The following is a 25522-nucleotide window of genomic DNA, read 5'->3' on the forward strand; positions in this document are numbered from 1 at the left end:
TTCCACTATTATCCAATAAAGAAAACAGGAAAGAGTAGGCACCAGAAAGAATTCATAGAGAAATATCAGTCATTCCTAGACATGGATTTTATTACTTTCTCACAACTGAGTTGCAACCAGAAGATAACTGGGAGGAATGGGGCTGTAGTAGGGTGTAGGAATGAAGTTTCTACCATCTATTTAAATACCGTAGTACATCAGTTACCTAGAATAACTTAAATGAACAACATACCTAAAAATTATTAATAAAACTTACCTACACAGTTACCCACCCATGGGCAATGATGATCGAATTTTGCTATACAGCGGTTGCACACACCACAATGTTTGGACCTCACTGGTTTCCGTATCTGTTAACAAGCACGTTAAAAGATTATGGAGGGCATTATACCGAAGCAAGCTGAACATTTTCTCAAAGTATAATTAAGAAGGAAACAAAACTGTATTTCCAAAGGAACAAAATAAAACAAAAAACACTACTGTTTTGTTCAATGGAATTTCAACTGCAACAACAAAGACAGAGAGGATAGGGCTATTGTGGAATATAAACTCCTAAAAATGGGGTAGAGCCATAACTTTAAAAAAGTAATTAAGAATCACAGACCAATTTGCTGTTGTAATGAATGGTACTATATTTAATTCACATCCCTCAAATTTCTGATCAAAAACAAAATCACTCTCCAGACTTCTAAATGGAAATTATTGTGATTAATGGTCATGATTCTGGCTCTTGTTTAATAAAAGGAAACTGTTCCTTACTAAAAGGAAGGTCTAGTTAGAAGTGAATAAAAGCAGCTTTTAAAATTCAAAGTCATTAACAAAATGTCTTCCCAAAGTTAACCAATTTAGCAAAAAGCGGTAAGTGTACCCATCCTTCTCTTTCAGTGGCTCCTGAAATCTCGGAGATTAAGGTACAGCATCTCCCCTGATGAACTAACTAAATGACCCATCTGAGAAAGCACACCATGCTTAACAAGTTTAGGTAGTCCCTATTACTTGCAAAAACATAAAATACATTATTCACCTCTTGACAAGTAATAAAGAATTCTTGTTTATGGTGCCTTACTAAGTATTGCGAAATGTTTCTCTATATTACTCTCAATCAGTCAAGTGAATAAAAGAACTCATTACTGATCTCTAACAGACCTAATGCTGGACACATGACAAGAGCTAGTTATTAACCCATGACAGAAACAACATTTATAATATCCTTCATTGGTGTTTCATAAAACACACTGCCATTTCTCTACCAGTTCACAACAGGTTATACATCATTTTGAAGCACTAGGAAAAAAGCACAGGTGGACTATGTGGTCCTTACATGTACTAAAATGATGTGTGAACCCTTTAAAGAAAAGTGTCACTTATTCTTTAGCATAGATATGAAACTAAAGCTATTTGGGAAAAAGAATAAGGATGTATTAAAAAACTCTAGCCCCACCTCCAACCATCCAACATTCCTATTTGTCAGTGAATTCCGAACAAAGACTGACACAAGGCTCCTAAACATGATAGGCTCCTCAGTTCACTTACAGACTAATTAATTCATTTTTAGGAAATTATGATTTACATATGTCTTCTTAGGGACATTTATCTATTATCAAAGTGAAGGACACCCATAATATGACAGATCCCTTTGTCAGTTTGAATTATCTATCCAGAATTACACAGCCTAAAATAACACAACATATAATAAAACATTTATTCTATGATGATAAAAATGGTCTTGTTCTTGCCATCAGATATTTATTTAACAATTAAACTATACTAAGTGACTATTAAGAATTTATTAGCCATACGGCAAATGTATCAGCCAATTTATTCTTGGTTTTGTGGAAAAAATAGTGTCTCCAAAGAACAGTGGAATATAAAAATGTTCTGAACATTAAGGTGTCAATCCTGTAAATTAACCATTGTAAAGCACAGAAACAAAAACCTTTTTTAAAGAATGATTGGAAATGCAAGAGAATCCAGTCAGCACTCTAAAGCTGCTACCAATGGTAAGGCAGTATACATTTTGAACACTTAAAATCATAATTGTTTGGTCAAGGAGTGTTAGGTGAAACAACTTAAAGAATCTGTAGAGTTATAGTTCCATTTCAAAGACTCACTACATAATCCCAAACTAAGTGAATTCTCTTGTTATTATTCACATGGTAAGACATTAGTTCGGTTCTAGTATAGATCTTAAAAGTATAAAAGAGCATTTAGTTTCAGGTATGATTTAGGGATTATTTCCATTTCCACAAAGGAAAACATGGTTTAACCACTGTGGCAGTGTCTATATATTTTTCACAAGAACTAATCATAAGAATTAAGCAGAAAATAATTAAAACACAAAACAGTATTTTCTATAGAAATCTGAAGCTTATGAAATTAAGTAATGTTAGTATTACTATATCTCATTCCATAAGCAAATGCTATTTAGTTTCATATATACCTTTCTTTATGACCTGGTTGAAGATGACAACTTTTAAATTGCTTTAGTCTAACAAAACAGTGCTCAAAGTTTCATCAACATTGTAATACAAAGAGATAACTACTCAAACCAAACCATTTTAGAGGCCATGTTGTCTTAAAAGTTATCTAATGGATTTTTCCACTGAGACCTTTAAATAAATTTTTTCTTAAAAATACGTAGGAAAACAATATTAGAAAATCATAATCTTTGATTTTTAGTACTTTATTACTTAGTTTCTTTTTTGAGTTACATATTAAGAAAGAAAAAGAGATTAAGGATGAATATGAATGAATGGCACCTCGAATCAGAAGTACAGTCAAGGTCTGTACCATCAGAGGGAATAAGCAGATTGGGAGGAGATATCTTTTTACCATCTTTCTTCTTGTACTACAGTCTAAAAGACATTTGTCGGGAATGTGGAGGACATGAAATGTGCCCAGCAGAAGACACTGTTCTCCTTGGTCCCCACCCCTTCTATGTTATGCCACTGCAATGGGAAGAGGAGAAAGGAAAGAATAAAGAAAAAAAAAATACTACCAAACAGGTACTGCAGAATATACTGAGGTCCAGACTTCCTGTCTCTGCAAGTTCAACTATTGTCTGTGAATTAAAAAATATATATATTTTATTCAAACTGAACAATGTTTACCAATAGTGCCATCAATATGAATCAATAAACATGATGTCCATTTTTAATTAACCAATGTTTTCAGCTCAAAATAATAAAATCTTTTATTCCTTTACTTCTGCTATTTCATTATAATATGAATACAGGAATTTTATTTCTTGGATATATGAAAAGAATTCTAAATTTAGGGGAATACTCCTCTGAGAATACAACTAAGTTATTTACCCTAAGAAGAGGTCTATATAGGTTTTGATGACGAAGACATGAAAATACACTTAAGTTCAATAAAGAACTGAAATCTTGAGAACTGGATTATGACTTAGAAAACCTAGCAAATCAATTAGCAGTAATGTCTGAAGAATACTGTAAGCATAAGGGCAGCAACCTTTCTGCACCCTAGAAAAGTGGGGATTCAATCTTAGTGCTTTAGCCTATTGTACACAGGAATAATTCATCAGGATTTGTTTTGTTTTGAGAGACTGGATAAAATAGATCTTAAGATAATTTAACTGCCTCCAGTCTAATTCTCGTATGTGAGACCTTCAGACTGTGAATTTGGTTGGCCTTACAGATGAGGGGTGCTGTGGATGATATATATGTATATACATTTACATATGTGTGCATATGTGTGTGTATATAAAAATATTATTAAAACAAAAGATGTGCACTATCAACCACTTTATTGGCCTTCCAGTTATACATTTAACAAACGTTTACTGAATTCATTACTATTTGAGGGTTTACAGAGATATTTAAAATACTGTACTCATCCCTCAAAGCAATCACAATTTATAAAGGAGACAAACACAAAATTTTAAAATGTCATGAAAGTGTAAGGACAGGCATTCAGGAGTACCAAGGGTGAGCAACAATTACGCACAATCTCAGTTTGGTTTGAAACCTCTTTATCTTCTAAATGATAGTCTCTGTACTCTAACAGATGGCATAAATATTGATAATTTCGTAATTAAACACGTGACTAGTTAAAGTCTATCTTGCTACCTTTTTCTTTTGTTCTTCTGTAGCTTTAATAATCCCTGGATCTGACTTCCAAGATTTTCCAAAATTGTAGAAAAGTGCAACACTATTGGCAAGGAATGGAAGATGGATAAATAAAAAATTGAGATGTGACTAAAGTTAAGGAATCTAAAGAAGAAATGATAAATGAATTACTATTATAGGTAAACTTATAATCTATAAAATTTTACCAAACGTGCTCATGCGCACACAAACACCAATAAAAAAAAATACAAGCTGATTTATCTATTATTACATAAAAATAAATATACTTTTAAGTTATCTTCATAACTGAATGGAAAAAGTAAAAGATTTTATAAACTTTAAATCATGTAGAATAGGCTAATCTGACACTTTAAAAAAGTCAGTGATGCATTAAAAATTCAGTGAATACATTATTATTATTTGTAATGTTTATTTATTTTTTTTTTAATATTTTTTATTTATTTCTAGGAGAGAGAGAGAGAGAGAGAGAGACACCGTGAGCAAGGGAGGGTCAGAGAGAGAGGGAGTCACAGACTGAAACAGGCTCCAGGATCTGAGCCGGCAGTCAGCACAGAGCCCGACGCGGGGCTCGAACCCACGAACCGCGAGATCATGACCTAAGAGAAAGTCGGACGCTTAACCGACTAAGCCACCCAGGCGCCCCTGTAATGTTTATTTTTGAGAGAGAGAGACAGACTGTGAGTGGGGGAGGGTCGGAGACAGAAGGAGACACAGAATCTGAAGCAGGCTCCAGGCTCTGAGCTATCAGCACAGAGCCTGATGCACGACTCGAATCCATGCACTGCGAGATCATGACCTGAGCTGAAGGCGGCCGCTTAACAGACTGACTGAGTCACCCAGGCGCCCCTGAATACATTATTTTTTAATGACCATTACCTTGTTTGATCAAAAATGAAGAGATTTCTCATTTTCAAAGTTATATTAATATATTACTTAGTTATCTATTTACATTAAAATCTTATATATCTACCACTTAAGATATCATACCCATGCATTTAAAAGACTGCTTTTAAGTTCTTTCCGTTGGCTTTTTTGAATACAAAATGACCTTCATTTTAGAAAAGTATTTAGAAACTTGCCTAAAACAGTAAGTTTCTATGTTCACATTTTTCTACCTAATGAAAATGTAAGAAATGTACTAAGCTTTATCAATATAAATGAGGCATCAAAAACTATTTTAAATAACACTAAGAAAAATAATGTTGCTAGAGCAACAATTTTCAGAGACACCAGTATCTAAAATACTCAAATACCATTTTCAAGATTTGATGTTGGTATGAGTATCAACACGTAAGAATTTCTTGAGAAGAAAGCTGGGTAAATGTATATGCAAGGAATACTGGAGCCTGGTTCTATTCAGGAGGAGGACCTTTATTCACTATAACAATTTCAAAGGGTGCTAACATGTAAATAAATAGTTCAGGTTCTTACAGCCTGGACTAAATTTGCAGGGGAGCTAAGCAGCAGCTCAATAAATGTCCACAGATTTGAAAGGGATATCCAAGAATTAAATATCAGATGAATGTAAACAATTTCTTTGCTTGGTCTTTAAAAGTGTGGAGATTAGATATCTCCAAATCGTAGTTTGAACTTAGCTTTAATAATAGGTCACACCAGTTAATTTTTAAACTTAAAAGTAAAAATTAACAAACTCTCCACAAATGGTATGGTTGTTTTTTGTGAAGGTTTAAAACAACTTTTTTTCCTGATTAAAAGAAAAAATACACTAAAAAGTATAATACCTCCATAATCCAGAGATAATTCCTTTTATATTTGGTATTCTACATTTTTAATCATAATTGAGACCATAGTGTTTTATGAACATTAGAAAAACAACACTTGCTAATTGACTATTTGCTATTCAATGTACACAAAAACTCTACAATATATACTATGGTTATCCCCATGTTACAGATGACAAACCTGAGGCAGAGGTTAACTAAATAGTCCAAAGCTACAGAGTCAAATGGAGGTGAAGGAGATATTGAAATCCAGGCTCTTTTAACCTGTGCTATCCTACTTCTCCAAAGCACTCAGCAGAATATCCTTAAATACTGTCCCCTTGGGTATGAACATATTTAAGGTTTGATGTATATTTTTATACTGTCAGATTATTTCCAGAAAGATATACCAATTTATAACCCCGCTAACAACACGTATTGCTTGACTACTACATCTTCATCAGCTTTGAGCAAAGAAAAGAGTTGCCAATTTTAGAAGTAAAAGAAGGTTTATTTGACTTAACTTGTACTTTTGCTTTTATGTTTAGTCTTCTAATTAGATAAAAAAAGTATGTGTCATTAATGTTTTCATTTAAATGCTTATGGAATAGTGTTTTACATTTAACTCTTTAATTCACTTGGTTGTTACTTTGATGCAACTGCAGCTCTGATAATACCCAACAAAACAAAAACAGTAAATCATATTAATCAAATGTCTGCAAAATACCAGAGACAACTTCAGGAAGCGGAAATGACACACTATACCATAAGGTTCAACTGGAGGTCAAGAAAAGACTACAACTCTGGTGAGGCAAGCTGCTTGGAGTTGTTCTTAATTTTTATTACGTGGTATGGAACATGCCGATGAGAAGACAAAGGCAGAATTCCCATTAGTCCACCGTGGCCCTCTGCTATGGAATGAATCATGTCCCCCGATGCCCCCCAAGTTCATATGAAGCCCTAGCCTCTAATGTGACTGTTTCTGGAAATAGAGTCTCTAGGAGATAATTAATGTTAGACAAGTTCCTAAAGATGGGACCCTAATCTAATAGAACTGTGGCTATACTTAAGATTTAAAAGGAAGAAAGAAACCTCAATCTCCCCCTACTATGTCGGACACAGGGAGGAGGTGGCTACCTGGAAGATAGGAAGAGAATCCTCACCTGAATATAATCATGCTAGCATCCTGATCCAGAACTGTGAGAAAATTAATTTCTGTTGTTTAAGTTAGCCAGTCTATGTTACTTTGAAATGGCAAAGATCTAAACATCAAAAGAATTCACTTTTCCTTAAATTATTCTACAGCTTAAACAGAATTTCAATCAAAACAGCATTAGGCTTTTCACAGAACTTAAAAAGCTAATTCTAAAAAATTTAACCAGAAGCACAAAGGGCTAAAAAAAAAAAAAAAGCTAAAATATTCCCGAGAAACAAAAAAGCTGGGAAACTTGGCCTAACAGATAACATGATTTAAGAATAAAGCTTTAGTGGGGAGGTGGGGGGAGGGGGTAAAAGAGGAGAAGGGGAACAAGAATACACTTACAATGGTGAGCACTGAGTAAGGTACGGAATTGATGAATCACTATACTGTACCCCTAAAACTGATATAATTGTGTGTACTGGAAGGAAAGGGGAGAAGGGAGGGTAGGAGGGAATGAAGGAAGGAAGAAAAGGAGAGAAAAAGAGAAAGAACAAAGGAAGGAAGGAAAGGAAGGAAGGAAAGTTATATATAGTAAGATATAAAGTACTGGCACAAGCAAAGAGATCAATAAACTGAACAGAGTACAGAAATACTGATAAATATCAAGGTTGATACTGCAACTGAGTGAGGAAAGGGTATGCTGGAGCAATGAGTTCCCTAATAAGCAGAAAGGAAGACACACGCGCTCCTCACATTATTCATTATACAAAGTAATTAAATACACATGAATTAAGAAATAGAGATTATCTTTAATAACTTAGACACACACACAAATGATATACAAGAATATTAATAGTAATATTGTCAAAATTCACTGAAGGTGTTGACGGGATACCTGAAGATAGGTATTAAAAAGCTTAGAGAGTATCACAAGGAAACTAGAAAAGATACACAAAAAACTGAAAAAGTCCTCTAACAGTAAACTCAGGAAAAAATGCTTACAAGGAAAATTCATAGGAGAGGATGGTGAAAATGGTACTTCTACAATGTCTTCATTTTTATATATGTAGTCATCCCAAGTTCCAGAAGAGCTTCATATCCATTTTTAGTTTAAGCTTAAAACCTGACTGAAAACTAATTTATTTTTAGACCTAAAATTTCTAATAACCTATCATCAACATTTCACAAGTGGTGCCACCATAATGAACAATTGGTTGTACTGGCTATGACTGAATTTCAGAGTTGTCTGATTATTATAAAAGAAAAATGGCCAATGAACAAAACTTTCAAATAAATAAAAGGACGAGAGACTAAATAAAATCCTTTACACATTTTAAAAATAGAATCACTCTGTAAATGTAATTTAGTGTATTTTTTACTTATTATATCCTAAGTATAAGCCCACATCAAGTCTTAGAAAAGCATTATTAATGGCTATTTTATCCCATACTACACAAAGCTAATTGATAAAACCTATTTCCCATTCAGGATGGATACTCAGGTTGTTTACATTTTTTTCCTACTATAATAGTACTGTGATAAACAGCCTTGTAAATACATTTTTTTATCTTATCTCTGATGATTTCCTTATGAATATTTAAGGGTCTGTTGTTTGTTTGGGGAGAGAGAGAGAGAGAGAGAGAGAGAGCGCGCGGGCGCACCTGTGTGGGGAGGGAAGGGGATGAGGGGAGCAGCAAAGGGAGAGAGAGAAACTCTCAAGCATGCTCCATGCCCAGCACAAAGCCTGACAAGGGCCTTGACCTCAGGACCATGAGATCATGACCTGGGCCAAAATCAAGAGTTGAATGCTCAACTGACTGAGCCACTCAGGCGCCCAATTAAAAATACTTTTAAAGCTCTTTCTACAAGTTGCTTTCCAGCAATGTTTATTTTTTTATTTTTTTAACTTTTTATTTATTTTTGAGAGACAGAGAGAGACAGAGCATGAATGGGGGAGGAAGAGAAAGAGGAGGAGATACAGAATCTGAAGCAGGCTCCAGGCTCTGAGCTGTCAGCACAAGCCTGATGCAGGGCTCAAACCAACAGACCATGATATCATGACCTGAGCCGAAGTTGGATGCTTAACTGACTGAGGCACCCAGGCGCCCCTCCAGCAATGTTTAAAAACTTAAAATTATGTTCACATTTGAAGATACACTGTTGTCACATCAAGAAGGTGGGTCCTATACTAGACTCTTGGTAATTACCAATCCATGTGACTTTGAGCAAGACATACAATTTCTCTGAACCTCAAGGGTTCCATCAGTTAGAAGACAAGATTAGGATATGTGTGGTTTTTCTAATCTCAAAGAATTGTTCTGAGAACCAGATAACGCAACAGATCTGAAAGAACTATAACCAAAAAGCGCTGGATAAATATAAGGTATGTAGGAGATGATTATTATTTTTTAATGTTGATATATTTTTGAGAGAGACAGAGTGTGTGTGGGGGAGGGGCAGAGAGAAAGGGAGACACAGAATCCGAAGCAGGCTCCAGGCTCTGAGCTGTCAGCACAGAGCCTGATGTGGGGCTCAAACTCACGAACTGTAAGATTATGATCTGAGTTGAAGTCTGAACGCTTAACTGACTGAGCTGCTATTCAGGTGCCCCTAAGATGGTAATTACTTAATGAATAGTAGAAAAGAATAAGAACTCAGTTGTTAGAATAGTTTATATCAATACAAAATTCATTACTACCACAGTAACACTTAAGTTGGGTATATTATGAGAAACTTAAAGTTTATACAGTTGATCCTCATGCCTACCTCCTAATAAAATCAATATTCACAGTACTTTTGTGGTCATTATGGCCGTATGCAAAGTAGCAAAAAATATGTACCTTCCTATGCATGCAATGTCAGCTGAGTTGAACAAAAGCAATACTCTGCCTTCTTGTTCCAGCTCTCACACTAGAAATAACTGTCCTTTTCATGGCCTATTCTGTGCCACACTTTTGCCTTTTTGTGGTTTTCATTACTGATCTTACTGTTTAAAATGGCCTCTTAGTGTAGTGCTGAAGTGTTATCTCATGTTCCTAAGAACATGAGGGCAGTATGTATGTGGCTTACAGAGAAAATCTCAGAGATAAGCTTTGTTCAGGCATGGGTTATAGTGCGTCTGGCTCTGAGTCCAGTGTTAAATCAACCAACAATAAATCTTAAATTTGGTACTGAAACAGAAACACACATAAAACCAAGGTTATGTACTGACTGAAGGACAAAAATGTGACCAGAGGTTTGCATTTTCTTTTTTTCCAGGAGCAATAGGTTTAGTATTTGCTAATTCAGTGTTTGCAGCAACTTTATAGTACATAATTACCACAAATAATGAAAATTGACTGTAACTCTTATTTTGCACAACTAGTCTAATCAGCTTTAATTACATATGCAGTCATGACTTGCATGAGGAAAGTGGTAGAAGCAAAAGCAAAGAGGCTTAGGTCAACAATAAGAGGCAGTCCCTGGTAACAGCTGCTATTTTAACTCTGTATCTTAATCATTATTTTATATCATGAAACTCATGACTTCCCTGTCTAACACCCTCTGTGCTTCCATTATAAATTATTCTGGGATCTTTCTGTTCCCTTCCTATTGGTTTGTTGAGCTCCTGTCTCTGGCCTCAGAAGTTTAATACTTAAAAGCAAAACAAAAAAATATATATAGCTCTAACATCATATAAGGTCTGAATATATGGTTCTTTTATAACATAGAGAAGTGTAAAGTTTTTTTATATATTATCAGAATTTAGTTATTTGTGACTTCATTCCACATTCTATGAGTAGCATATATACATACACAAACATCTGAATAGAAGAAACCATAAATGCAGTTAAAGCCCATGTAGACACAATGATACAAAAAGCCATACATAAGACAGTAACACACACTTATTTACATTTTTTACATGTCAGACGTGTCCTAAGATTTATTACATTCATTCTCAAGGCTTCTGTGAGAGTACTCTGATCATCCCTCCTATACAGACAAGTATGAAACCTGGTATTTTCATACTGTAGTTTTTATTTGAAAAATTAATACATGCAATTTGTTCAGTGCATCTAAAAAATGAATTATATGCCAATCTATTCTAAAGGCACAATTATTCAAATAGGGCAAATTAAATAGAGTTGATTATGCTGACCTTCCTCTCAAAATCTACCTCTTATGTTCTCAACTCCCTAGCTTAGATACTGCATAGCTATTTTATTCTATCTCCAAATAAGGAAGGAAATATTCAAATCAGACTACATAAAACTCTCTGGCATGAAGTTTTCATTATTCATAATTTGCTAATTTTCCAGCTTTTCTTTACTTATATGCACAACAGATTAAAAGAACAGCAACAGTCTAAAATTATTCTGAAATGTGAATCTGACTTTTCAGGATATAAAGTTTACTCTCCAATTTAGGAAACAAAGTTAGAAAATATGTCTGGAATACTAAAGTCATTTCAGAGGTCAGTGCTTTTTATAAATTTAAAATAGATGAGGTAATGAAAGTAAGGAGATCTATTTTACTTATACTAAATGTTTCAATAAGATAATTTTAATGCTTAGTAATCCTTGAATAATTTTTATGTCAAAGTTTGGTACAATGCAGAATGAGCTAGTAAAAACTGCCACATGGCAACATTTCAAAAAATACTTACACTAAGGAAATATTTAAAAAGCACCCCACTTTCTGAAAGTAATCATGTAATGCTGTAAAAACCTAAGACTGTGCCTCAGTTTCAAAATAAGCAGTTTTGGTTTTCAATATTGTTTAAAACACAGACAACAAAAAATACAATGTTATAACATATACAACTGTGAAGTGAAACTAGATATTAATTAAAATTGTCCAGAATAGTTATGTCACCAAAGCCTGAATTCCATTTAAAATCTACCTTGTATGTTTTTTATAGTAATGTTTGAAAAAATGATTTTAGTACAGACATTTGTGAAACATGTGCCTTTATTTTAATAAAACAGACTGTCTTACTGATTGAGCTTTTTCTATGTAAAAATATCAAAAGGTGACACCGGCCTTATTTCTTTGATACACGCACATACACACACACATATTTACAATTTTAAAGTACATTACTTTTTTTTTTAAAGTATACTACACTGAAAAAATTAGCAAATACTTGAAGATACAGCACTGCATGCTTTTCATAAAGCAAAAGAAAATTAACTTGTTATCCTCCACAAAAAAAAGTTGTGATATTAAGAAAATATTTAGAGTAAATAGTTTAGTATTAAAACATGAAAATCACAGTTTAGTAAAAAGGTTTTGAATAGGTGTTATAGCAGCAGACAAGTGTGTGTTTCGATCCCAGCCTTATCAGAGACTAGCTATGTGGCCTTGGGCAAGGATAATAGCTTAACCTGTTTAAACCTAAATTTTCTCCTCTATAAAACGAAGATAACAATATTAACATAGAGAATGTGTATTAAATGAGTACAAAGTGTTTAATAAAATGCCCTTTAAACACTACTACTTAAAGGTAATAAATAGTAGCTACTATTATTATTTCTGATACTATTATTAAAAGCAACTTTCAAAACCAGTCTATTAAATATGAAACATTTAAGAGCAATATTTACATTGGTTCACACATTACTTTTCTAGAAATACTGTTCTACTGCAACAAATCGTGGTTAGTTCAGTCTTAAATGTTAAATAATTATAAAACACTCATTTAAATAGCAAACAAAACTTGCTTTAGATATGACCTTTATAACCAAAGGATATCATTCCAAAACCAGAAGAACCATGTTACATACATCCAAAATTTGGTTGCCAAATATATTCCAAGGGGCAATGCACTATGCATTGAATGATCAAAAAAAGATCTGCAAAACACAAGTTTTTATAAAATTTGAGCTCCATATTTCCTTATAAAAATGATTTATCTAAATGAAAATTATACACATTCCTCACAGTAAACTTGGGTTTAACCAAAATACAGACATCCAAGATACTTAATATACCAACACTGTCTTTCATGGCAATCAATAATAAATGAGTTCACAGCTGAATGAATCAGCACAATTCTGGAGCTCCTAATTTACCAAGAAACAGAGTTATGTTCTATGTATTTTTCAGCCTCAGAATTTCAGTCTACTTCTATTCTCTTAAGTCAATAATTCACTTCAGTATAGTACAATATAATACCAAAGACGTACTATAATTTTGGTAAATGAGTACGAAGCAATCCTCAAGTTTTTCTCCATGTTTCATTATTTCTCCTTATCTACACACTCTTTTTAAGCTTTTAGTACAGCTTTTCAAACAGAATGAACCGGCCAATTAAACAGAAGTGAAGGTCATTATTTACAGAATTTAGAATTTGGGGAAAGTATTAATAAATTTTGTTAAACATAAGCAGGATCAACCATCCATGCAGGCTATGTAGGAACTCTCTGTGTTTTATAGGACCCCTTGGAGCTCCCAGAAACACTAAAATGAGATTACCTAGAATTAAGCCTCTTCCTGAGAATTAACATACTCTAAGTGAATTATTTTCATAACTCTTTTTTTTTAATTCAGGTAAAAAAAAAGTACTAAAAGAATGGAAATTAGGTAGGAGGTCCTAGATCACAGACAACTGCCTAGGTTTGTTGAATAGGCAACATAGAAAACGAGATTTAAGGAGAAAAGAAAGGGAAAGATCACAATGTTTTAAAAAAATAAAGAGGAAGAAGAAAATAAAAAAGTTGAGTGTACATCATATGCTCAGACTCTACCTTACTACTAAAACCAAACCTCTTTCTTACATATTGCTTATGACCAAAGAAAACATAACTCCTATGAAAAAGTAAGCTAAAGCTATAATTACCTAGAAATAAGCAATATGTATATTAGTTAGAGGTCAACGAACTCAATCTACTTCTACTGAAATGTTTTTAAACTGTATCTTAGATTTAAAAATTATATGTTAGACTTTGTCACTGAATATAACTTTAAAATGTCAACATTTCAACATTTAAAACTTAAAAGATTTCAGATATAAATCTGTCAAAATTCTTCAACATTAAACTAAGATGAAACATATTACATAAAGGTAGTGTTCATAACACACAAAATACAAATTTTACACAGCAGGGTCCAAATTATATCTTTTCATGTACAGATAAAAATATAGTTCAAAGCAACATACTTACTTTGAAAGAAATTGTACTGTAGCCCAAACGCCACCATACATTAGCCCTTTAATGAGCCAAGAATCAATATTTAGGTCTGCTATAAACCCAACCAGCCAAATGACTAGGAAAGGAGTTCCTAGCATTACTTTCTGCCGAAATTCCTGCACAGAAAAAAAAAAAATTAGTCAGAAAGTTTGCATGTTTCAAGTAATCTGAATGTAAACCACTGTTATCTTAGTGGAAACGTGCATCAGAATGAAATTCATTCATTCAAATATGCTTACTATGAGTAGGTACTATTCAAGATGCTAGTCTCCGCCTTCTATAGACAGGCATTAAACAGACAATTTAAAAGTAGTTAAAACTGTGGAAAATGAGAATATAAGTTATAGGAGTGGGTCTAGATAGTCAGGTAATAGAAGACAGCAGTACTGGCTGCTTGCCAACACATGGATAAGCTAGAAAACAGTTCTTGATGATACGACCCCATTAACAGGGCCATTGATAACTAAAGACAAGACCAACCAGAGTAACTTGATGTTCAAAGAGCTACATCAGATAAAGAAACCTGAGGATGCTTAGCCTGAAGAAGATACTTTGAACGACCTTAAAATGAAACAGAAAATAAAATCAAACAGTATACAGAGTCCCAGAGTCCACAGAATAAAGATTATGTGCCCGTGAACATATATCAAAGCCGAGTACTTAATACTCTGGAGGTAGTTCCATTTCATTTTGTACTAGTCTAATTGCTACAAAGTCCCTACTTCTAAGTATAAAACCCATTATTTCCTTGTAACACATACCACAGATGATAGGCAGCTATCAAGTCTCTGGAGTTACCTTAAGTGACAAAATAATAAAAGATATTCCAGCTGTGATTTAATAAAGGTCAAAGTGTAAACATTACTTTCCTCACTATTTACCTTTTTGAAGGGTAAGATATCACACTTTTTTAGCACCCTTTTTATACTGCTGGCTTCTAATGAAATACTTTTTCATATAAATAAATGGCCATGTCTTTCCCAATTTAGCCACTGTAATTCATTTTCTAAAGGTATGTCATTTTAGCTTGAATAATAATTAAACTTAACTTCAGAGTTTTAATCTTATGCTGTAGTAAAGTAACCCTTCTGATTTGTGTTTTCATCTCTAGCATGCATGAATTTTATATCAAGAAAGGGGCACCTGGGTGGCCTTAGCCAGTTGAGCGTCCAACTCTTGATACGGGCTCAGGTCAGGATCCCAAGGTCGTGGGATCGAGCCCTGTGTTGGACTCCACGCTGAGTATGGAGCCTGCTTAAGATTCTCTTTCCCCCTCTACTCCCTTCCCCATTCACACTCTCACTTTCTCTTAAAAAAAAAAAAAAAAAAAAAAAGACATTAGGGAAACTTATAACTAGGAGGACAGGGTATATGGTTAAGGGTGGGTACTGGTGGGAGAGAAGGTACATGTATTATTTGAAGAAGTATTTTCTAAAATTATCTATAACTTGCCTTGTTTTTAGTTAAGATACTTGTTCCCCCTCAGCAATAGCTACATTCTTTTTCATTATTAAAAATAAAGATACAATTGACATATAGTAAATTTCATCCTTTTTTGGGTATAGTTCTCTGAGGTTAGATTAACATACAGTCATGTTAGCATGAAAATCAAGACATAGAACAGTTCTATCAAGCCCAGAAATACCTGTGTCCCCAGACCCAGCCCTGTTACAAACACTAATCTGATTTCTGCCCCTACAATTTTTCCTTTGCAGGAATACTGTATAGCTGGAATCATACTGATGCAGTCTTTTAAGTCTGGCTACTTTCACTTTAACAATTCATTTGACATGCCCCCATGTTGTTGTGTGTATCAGCAGTTTGTTCTTTTGAGCAATATTCCATTACAGGATGTATCACAGTTTATTTGTCCATCTCCAGCTAAAGGATAAAGGTTCTTCCCCCACTTGAGGACTGTGAATGAAACCATTATAAACACTGCATACAAATTTTGTATGAATAGAAGTTCGTTTCACTTGGAAAAATATCCATGTGTGGGGTTTCCAGAGTTGTTTCTTCTTTTCCAAAATGTCATTTAACATGTTATTTATGATATCATAAAGATTTTTTTAAAAAAGATGTAATGGCGATATGCTGCTTTTATAGATATGAAAAATCTATTTTCTCTTGAATTTTATTATGAAACTTTTCAAATATATAGTAAATTTGGAAGAATTTTACAGTGAAAACCTGTGTATCCACCATCTAGATTCTATAATTCAGTAAGCAATTTTTGGATTAAATTTAGTTTAGAAACAACTGTAGGTTCACATGCAGTTGTAATAAAATAATACAGACAGATCTCAAGTAACCTTTACCCAGGTTCCCCCAAAGGTTAACATCTTGTAAAATAAAGTACAATATTTTGTACAATATCATAATCATAATGTTGACATTAATACAGGTAAGATGCAGAATATTTCCATCATTACAAGGAATGCTCACATCATTTTACAGCAACTTCCTTCCTACCCTACCTGCATCTGCATAGTAACATCTGGTAACCATTAATCGATTCTATATTTCTATAATTTTGTCATTTTAAGAATTTTATATAAATGGAATTATGTAGTATGTAATCTTATGAGATTGGCTTTTTCACTCAACATAATGTCTAGAGACTGATCCACTTATTGCCATGTATCCTCAGTTCATTTCTTTTTATTATTAAAGAACATTCCATGGTATGAGTGTATCAAAGCTTGACCATTCACCCACTGAAGGACTCTGAGGTTGTTTCCTGTTTGGGGCTACTATGAATAGAGTTGCAATAAACATTCACATGCAGGATTTTATGTGAACTTAAAAGTTTTCATTTCTCTGCCTAACAGTGCAACTTCAAGATTGTACGGTAAATGAATGTTAAGTTTTTTAAAAAGAAACTAAAACTGTTCTCAGGAGTACTGTATTGTTTTACATTCCCACCAGCACTATGAGTCATCTGGAGTAATCTCTCTGTATCCTCACCAGTGTTTGGTGTTGCTGCAACTTCTTTAGTTATTCTGATAGGTATGATAGAAAGTCATTATGGTTTTAATTTGCATTTCTCTAATGGCTAATAATATTGAATGCCTTTTCATGTGTTTATCTGTCATTTTTATATCTTCTTTGGTGAAATACCTCTTTTTGTCTTTAACCCATTTTCTATTTGGATTGTTTGATATTTTCACAGCCAAGTTGTGAAAATTCTGCAAACAAGTCCTTGGTTGGATATATGGCTAGCAAATATTTTCTCCCAGTCTGTAGTTTGTCTTTTCATCCTAATTAGCAGGGTCTTTCATAGGACAAAAGTTTTTCATTTTAATTAAGTCTACCTGATCAATTTTTACTTTCATGGATCACACTTCTCATGTCAAGTTTAACTCTTTGCATAGCCCTAGGTTCTGATGATTTTTCTTCTAAAAGTTTTAGTTTTGCACTTTACACTTAAGTCTGTGAACCATTTTGAGTTAACTTTTCCTTTTAATTTTTTAATGTTTATTTAATTATTTTACTTTTAGAGTTTATTTTTTATTATTATTTTTCAATGTTTTATTTATTTCTGAGAGAGAGACAGGGGCAGCGTGAGCAGGGGAGGGTCAGAGAGAGGGGGAGATACAGAATCTGAAGCAGGTTCCAGGCTCTGAGCTAGCTGTCAGCACAGAGCCCGAGACGGGGCTCGAACCCACCGTGAGATCATGACCTGAGCCGAAGTGGGACGCTTAACCGACTGAGCCACCCAGGTGCCCCTTGAGTTACTTTTTTATATGGTGTGAGGTCTGAATAGAGGTTTATTTTTTCGTTGTTATACATGTCCAAATGCTATAACATTATTTGTTGAAAGGGCTTTATTTTCTCCACTGAATTGCTTTTGCACTTCTGTCAATTAAGTGGACATATATCTCTGTGGATCTATTTCTGGGCACTCTATTCTGTTCTACTGGTCTAGGAATTTGTTCCTCCAAGCATACCACACACTCCTGATTATTATAGCTATATACCAGGTCTTAAAATTGCACAGAATGATTCTTTTCTTTCAAAATTGTCTTAGCTATCCTAGATCCATTGCCTTTCTGTATAGAATAATCTTGGCTATACAGACAAAAAAAATTCTTGCTGGAATTTTTTACTTAATTACATGAAATGTGGATAATTGGGGCACAAATGACATATTTACTATGTTAAGTCTTCCATTTCATGTTGTTGTTGTTTTCTTTTCTTTCTTTTTTATTTTTTAAATAGCTTCCCATCCAGCACAGAGACCAATGCAGGGCTTGAACTCATGACCCTGAGATCAGATCAAGACCTGAGCTGAAGTCAACAGTTAGACACTTAACCGACTCAGCTACTCAGGTACCCCTCATTTCATGAACACAGTATGTCTTTCCATTTATTTAGAACACCTTTGATTTCTTTCATTGGCATTTAAAAAAAGTTTCAGTATACAAGTATTTTACATGTATATATATATATACATATATATATACACCTAAGTATCCAATTTTTCTGAGCAATTCTAAGTAATACCGTATTAATTTTGGTGTCTGCATGTTTATTACAAGTATACAGAAATAAAATAGATTGTATCCTATGACTTACTAAACTCATTTATTAGTTCTAGGAGTTTACTTTGTAGATTCCTTGGGGTTTTCTACATAGACAATCATGTCAACCACAAATAGGGACAATTTTATTTTATTTTTTCTTTCTGAACTATATGCCTTTTAATTTCCTTTTCATGCTTTATTTCACCAGCTAGAATTTCTAGCACTAAGTTGAATAAGATCAGCATGAGGGATATCCTTGCTTTGTTCTTGATCTTACTGGGAAATCATTCAATCTTTCACAATTAAGTATGATGTTAGCTGAAGATTTTGGAAATGTCCTTTATAAAGTTCAGGAAATTCTCCTCTATTCTTAGTTCTCTCAGAGTGTTACCATAAACAGATATTGATCTTTACCAAATGCATTTTCTACATGGATATAATTATGAGATTTTTCTTCTTTAATTTGTTAATATGGTAGATTACACTCAATCATTTTGAATATTACATGAGCACTATAAGGGTGCCTGGGGGGGGTTCAGTCAGTTAAGTGTCTGACTTTAGCTCTTGCAGTCTATGAGTTCACGCCCCATGTTGGGCTCTGTGCTGACAGCTCTGAGCCTGGAGCCTGCTTCAGATTCTGTGTCTGCCCCTCCCTCCCCTACTTACACTCTCTCTCTCTCAAAATTAAACATTAAAAAAATTTTTTTAATAAATAAATAAATGTGCCTTGCATTCCTATAATAAATCCAATTTGGTCATGGCACCTAAGTCCTCTTACTTATGTAATGATGACTTCTATTTGTCAATATTTTTTTCAAGTTTAAAAAATTTTTTTTTAATGTTTTTTATTTATTTCTGAGAGAGAGAGAGAGACAGCGTGAGCAGGGGAGGGCCACAGAGAGAGGGAGGCACAGAATCTGAAAAAGGCTCCAGGCTCTGAGCTAGCTGTCAGCGCAGAGCCCGAAGCAGGGCTTGAACACACAAACCGTGAGATCATGACCTGAGCCGAAGTCGGAGGCTTAACCGACTGAGCCACCCAGGCGCCCCTATTAAAGATTTTTGAGTGTACCATTTTAAACCTTAAAAATGGAGGGTTTAGGGGTACTGAACCCAATTCAATAAAAAATCTGCATATAACATCTGAAACCCCCCAAACTTAACTACCAGTAGCCTTTTGTTATATATATATTTTGTACTGCTTTTGTTTGATTTTGGTATCAGGGTAACATATCATTTCCATTCTGCCTATACTTGCCACTATTCTTAAATGTTAAGTATATAGTTGGGTCATGCTTTATAACACAGGGAGCCAGTATGTGTCTTTTACTTGGTGTATTAGAATATTTTAATTTAATGAGATACTGATATGCTAGAGTTTAAGCCTATAATTTTATTTTTTGTTTTCTACTTCTCTATATGTTTCTCGGTCTTCTTTTTCCTGCCTTCTTTTGGGTTACTGGAAAGCTTTTTAGAATTCTATTTTGATTCATCTATAGTATTTTTCAGTTTACCTCTTTGTATAGCTTTTTTAGTAGTTACTCTAAGTATTATATAAACATACCTTATCACAGTGTACTGGCATCATTTTACCAGTTCAACAGAAGTATGGAAAATTCTGCCTTTATCTCTACGTTCCCCTGCTTATATTATAAATTGTCTCACATATGTTCTTTACCTACAATTAGAGACACATCAAGCAGTATTATAATTTTTGCTCCAATGTTTGCTTGTAACCTTTGAAAGTATAAATGAGAAATCTACAGTATTTACCCACAATTTTGCTGATCATGATCTTATGTTGCAAGATATATTCTTTTATCATTTCCTTTGTTTAAAGAACTTCTCTTAGCCATTCTTCTAGGGTAGGTCTGCTGGCAACTAATTCTCTTAGTTGTCTTTTATCCGCAGAACATATTGATTTCTCCTTCATTCCCGAAAGTTATTTTTACTGGATACTGGATTCTGGGTTGACAGTTCTTTCCATTCAGCACATGGGAAATGTGCCAGTTTCTTCTGGCCTCTATGGTTTGTGATGAGAAATCCATGGCCATTTGAACTGTTTCACCCCTGTTGATAAGGGGACTTCAAGAATTTTATTTTTTGGTCTTTTATTTCCAGAATTTTGACTATGATGTGTTCAGGCAGGATTTGAGTTTGTTCTGTTTAGGGTATGTTCCACTTCTTATTCTGTAGGGTTTTAATTGTTAAATTTGGGGGGTTTATGGGCTATCATATCTTTTGAGTACTTTTTTAGCTCCACCCTCTTTTTCTGGGACTCCAAACATATAAACATCAGATACTCTGTTATAACCACAGGTTCCCTAGGCTCTGTTCTTTTGGTTGTTTTTTTTTTTTTTTTTTTCTTCAATTTATTCCCTTTTGTTGTTCAGAATGTGTAATTTTTATTGTTCTATCTTCAAGGCCACATATTCTTTCCTCTGTCCCCTCTATTTTGCTGTTGATCCTATTCACTGAGTTTTATAAATTTGTTTATTGTAATTTTCAGTTTTAAAATTTCCATTTGGTTCTTCTGTATATTCTATTTCTGTATTCCTACTTCTTTGCTGAGACTATTTTTCACATGTTTCAAGCATGTTCATAATTATTCATTGAAGTCTTTTTATAATGGTTGTTTTAAAATATTGCATCAGATAATTCTAACATCTCTGTCATCATGTTGTTGGTACCTATTTGATTCTCTTTTCATCAGTTTCAGATCTTCTTGTTTCTTGGTATGATGAGTGATTTTCCTCTGAAACCTGGATATTTTGGGTATAACGTTATCAGACACTGGATCTTATTATTAAACCTTTTCTTTTAGATGAATTCCTCTGATGCGTCGTGGCAGAAGGAGGGAGTGATGCACCTTCTCATTACTGACAGGCGGCATGAAGTTCAGATCTCAACTTAGACTCCACTGACACACCCAAGAAGGGGTCTCCTAATTACTGTTGGGCAAAGGTGGAACTTCCAACTCTCACTATAACTCTACTGATACCACCCTGGCTGGGAGGGTTAGAAATGCCTCATTACTGTTTCCTCTGTTATCTTCCCTGATGGAGCAGGAGATGGGACCTCATTAACACCCAGTGGGGATGAAAGTGGCAAATCTTTATTTAGCCTTCTCCAACACACCATCCCAGGAGATAAGATGGGGCATCTTATTACAGCCTGGTAAGGGGGGAGGTCTAGGCCTTTGCTGGTATGATTCGAAATGGAGCCACAGTTTTTTTGGTAGTATTTAGTTGTGGTAGAAATTTATTTTCTAAAAATCTTGGGGTGCCTGGGTGGCTCAGTCACTTGGGCATCCTACTTCAGCTCAGGTCATGATCTCACAGTCTGTGAGTTCGATCCCCGCATCAGGCTCTCTGCTGACAGCTCAGAGCCTGGAGCCTGCTTCAGATTCTGTGTCTCCCCCTCTCTGCCCCTCCCCCGCTTGTGCTCTATCCCTTTTGCTCTCAAAAATAAATAAAAAACATAAAAAAATTTTTAAAATCTCTATCTTGCTAAGCTGCCTCTTTTGTGGTTCTTTGATCAAAGAGTTATTTATTTAGCCTCTTTGATCAAAGAACAGGACTTTGTTGGAGACTTCTGTCTGTATCCATTTGTGATTCTAAGTTGTTGGCTTTGTCAGCTCCACTTTTGGGATATGGGAGGCAAAAAAAAAAGAAAACACAGAAAACTCACCAACATGTCATTCTTTAGGTCCTGAGCCCTCTACCCACTCTGCCTTCTCTCCATCTCCCAGAATCTTCCTACATTTGTTTTGTACATAATGTCCAGGTTTTACACTTGTACTTAATGGGGAGGTACAAGGAAAAGGGCATCTACTCCATCTTTCCAGATTTATTTTCATATAATCAATAAACAATATTAAAGAGGACAATATATGAGATTACCATCCCTTTTGTTAAAGTGTTAAGAAATAATAATTTAGAGATTTTCCTCTAACTTACTGTTAAGCATTTATTTAACCACAAATCTGTCTTGAACTCTTTAATGAAGCTCTCTTTTTTAAAAGAAATTAGGGGCGCCTGGGTGGCTCAGTCGGCTAAGTGTCTGACTTCAACTCAGGTCATGATCTTGCAGTTAGTGGGTTTGAGGCCTGCGTCAGGCTCTGTGCTGACAGCTCAGAGCCTGCAGCCTGCTTCAGATTCTGTCTCCCCCTCTGCCCCTCCCCCACTCATGCTCTCTCTCTTAAAAATAAATATTAAAAAAAAATTTTTAACAAAATAAAATAAAAAGTTAAAGGAATCATATCCAAACACATAACCCTGACATACAGTTAGTTCATTATTGCTATAATAATTATATATTAATAAACATCTAGAATTTACAACGTCATTTTCATCTGACAATGCATTTTTTAAAAATGTTACAACATTTACACATAACAAATGAAAACACAAAGATCATGGGACTTTCCAACATAATATAAGACACTTTTGTAACAAGCTTAGTTATTATGAGACATCAGCCTTTGCTCGCTATGTTGAGAAAAACTGCTCTAACTCCTAGAGGACAGAGCAAAATCAAAGAATATAAAAAATTAACCATTCTCTATATTATATCTAATAGGAAAATGAAAGAGGTAACACAACATGCAAAAATTGCTCATTATTCTCAACTATGGAGTTGAAAACAGGCAAGTTTATAAACTATAAATCTAACTCTTCTCATGTCTAAGTAACGGAACAATGGATCTTCAATGCATTAAAGAAGTCTGAAATATAAATAAATGAGGCATGCTTTCACATTTCCCTTTGTCCAAAACTTGTCATTTTGTTCTGATAACACACAGATCAACATTAACTTTAAGTAAATAGTATTTTATCACTAGAACAGCCTGAATAAAATGGTACTCAAGGCTTAATGCCATTCAACTTGTGATTATTGACAAATTAGCCAAATATCTTGTCAATTACTTAAATATATAAAGAAACTGCCAGCTAATAATAACTATTTTACTTTTTAAAGGAAAGAAATTTTTAAGGAATACAGACCTTTCGCTGGGGGAAATATTCTTAGTTTTGAAATCATATTACAATGAGGCAACTGAGCAACACTCATTTAATATAAGTGGTACATGGAAGATCTAAAACCGGCTTTCTACAGAAAAGTGAGACATATAAGTTTTTCTCACTCTAAAAAAAAAGTTAGAACATCACAAAAGAATGGGAAGCTTAAATTAATTAGAGTTATAATCAGTTTAAAAAGATGTGTGTTAGGACTACAGTTTTTCACAGTTTCTTACCATATTAATAAGTGCACTTAAACAGGAAGAACATATTATCTATTACTTAACAAAGGCCAGTTAAATCAATGAACTAAAATTTGTTAGCCTGTGGAGATTTAAACAATTTTACATATAACTATCCTTCTTAATTATCCAATAACACAAACAGGCCAAGTAGGCAGAGCCCTGAAAAACTGCTATCTGACTTCATCTTATCCTGGGTAAAACAGTGTTTTAAAAATTACACTGGCCGGGGTGCCTAGGTGGCTCAGTGAGTTAAGCATCTGACTCCTGATTTCAGCTCAGGTCATGATCTCAAGTTTCATGGAATCGAGCCCCTGCTTGGGATTCTCTCTCTCGTTCCCTGCAACTCCTCTCTCCCATTCTCTCACTTGTGCCTGCTCTCTCCCTCTTTCTCTCCCAAAAAATACATAAAGATTATAGACTGAAAAACTTCAGTCATGAATGTATTACCTTATCAGCTTTGAGCTTTCTAAGGAAGGACGGATTGTCATATCCCTTTGCCTGTCTTGCCTCTTGCAAATGGTTGATCATCCACACGTTTTTCCTCTGCTTTGCCAAATCAAGTGCTGATTCACCCTGATAAGAAGAAATTCACATTAAAAAAATTTTTAAAGCAAAATATATTCATTACTAATTTTTAAAGCACTCCCATAAAAATAAATTGACTGAAAATTAGTTCATCAACATTGTTTTGACATCAGGCAAAGTCAAATACTAAAAGAATCTAAATCTTACATATTATGTGTGTTCTCCAATTCAAAGTACAATCAGTAAACGTATCCACTCATCTTATTCTACAGATTCTATTTTTGCTTGCCTTTTGGCTTATGTTAAAGTATATCAAAAAGTAGGCATTTCAGTACCTGCTGGATCAGAGGCTATCAAGTTTATCAGTTATTTCATATCTTTAAGAGTTCTGTTAGTAACATTTATTACTACAAAATATCCTACTAGAATATAAGTTGCCAGATACTTCTCAGTAATGACAAAAGTCTGAAGAGAATAGGGAAGAAGAAGAAAAGTCAACTTCTATTTCTCCTACTGTTGTACTGGCATTCTAATCATCTTAAATTCATTCACACATCCAGAAATTTCCAGAGAATGAGAACAGTAACAAAAAATAGTGAAACTCAAGTTATGGACCTATAGCTTTTAATCTTGAGAAGAATGCCAAAGAGCAGAAGTGAATAAAACTAATATGTTTTAAAGGAAGACACAAGATATAAGCACTCCCAATTGTAGATCTATGCTTCTTTTTGACTTTATAAATTTCACATCTTATTTCTCATTAGTGAGACACCTACATTTCTATTCTATTTAATATTCTCCACTATTTATCTACTTTAAATATAAAAGTGAAAAAATTTTGTCCACCAAAATTTTAAGAATGTATGGATGAATACTCACAATTACTTAAAAAAGGAAAATACTGAAATTTTATTTGAAAAACTAGATAAAAACAAAAGAATAGGAGCCTTGGAGAGCATGACTTATGAGAGATGATTATTTATCAAGTATAAAGTACACTTTATGGAAAAAAAATACTAAAAAAATAAAAAGGAAGCAAACAACAAAACAAACACGGCA

At 34.1% G+C, this 25522-nt stretch overlaps 1 protein-coding gene across 3 annotated transcripts in view; it reads right to left on the reverse strand.

The window, feature by feature from the left end:
- ZDHHC17 (zinc finger DHHC-type palmitoyltransferase 17) overlaps positions 1-25522 on the reverse strand; it is an 86681-nt gene that overhangs the window by 9002 nt on the left and 52157 nt on the right. For all 3 annotated transcript variants that reach the window (XM_039249924.1, XM_039249925.1, XM_039249923.1), the window contains 6 exons: positions 24386-24511; positions 14123-14265; positions 12711-12811; positions 4092-4216; positions 2999-3061; positions 257-350 (listed from right to left, as the gene is read on the reverse strand). In XM_039249924.1, coding sequence (XP_039105855.1) covers positions 257-350; positions 2999-3061; positions 4092-4216; positions 12711-12811; positions 14123-14265; positions 24386-24511 — 652 coding nt within the window. The remainder of the gene's footprint in view (positions 1-256; positions 351-2998; positions 3062-4091; positions 4217-12710; positions 12812-14122; positions 14266-24385; positions 24512-25522) is intronic.

This window comes from Hyaena hyaena, unplaced genomic scaffold, assembly GCF_003009895.1.
Source record: "Hyaena hyaena isolate Hyena2069 unplaced genomic scaffold, ASM300989v1 scaffold_352, whole genome shotgun sequence".
NCBI lineage: Eukaryota > Metazoa > Chordata > Mammalia > Carnivora > Hyaenidae > Hyaena > Hyaena hyaena.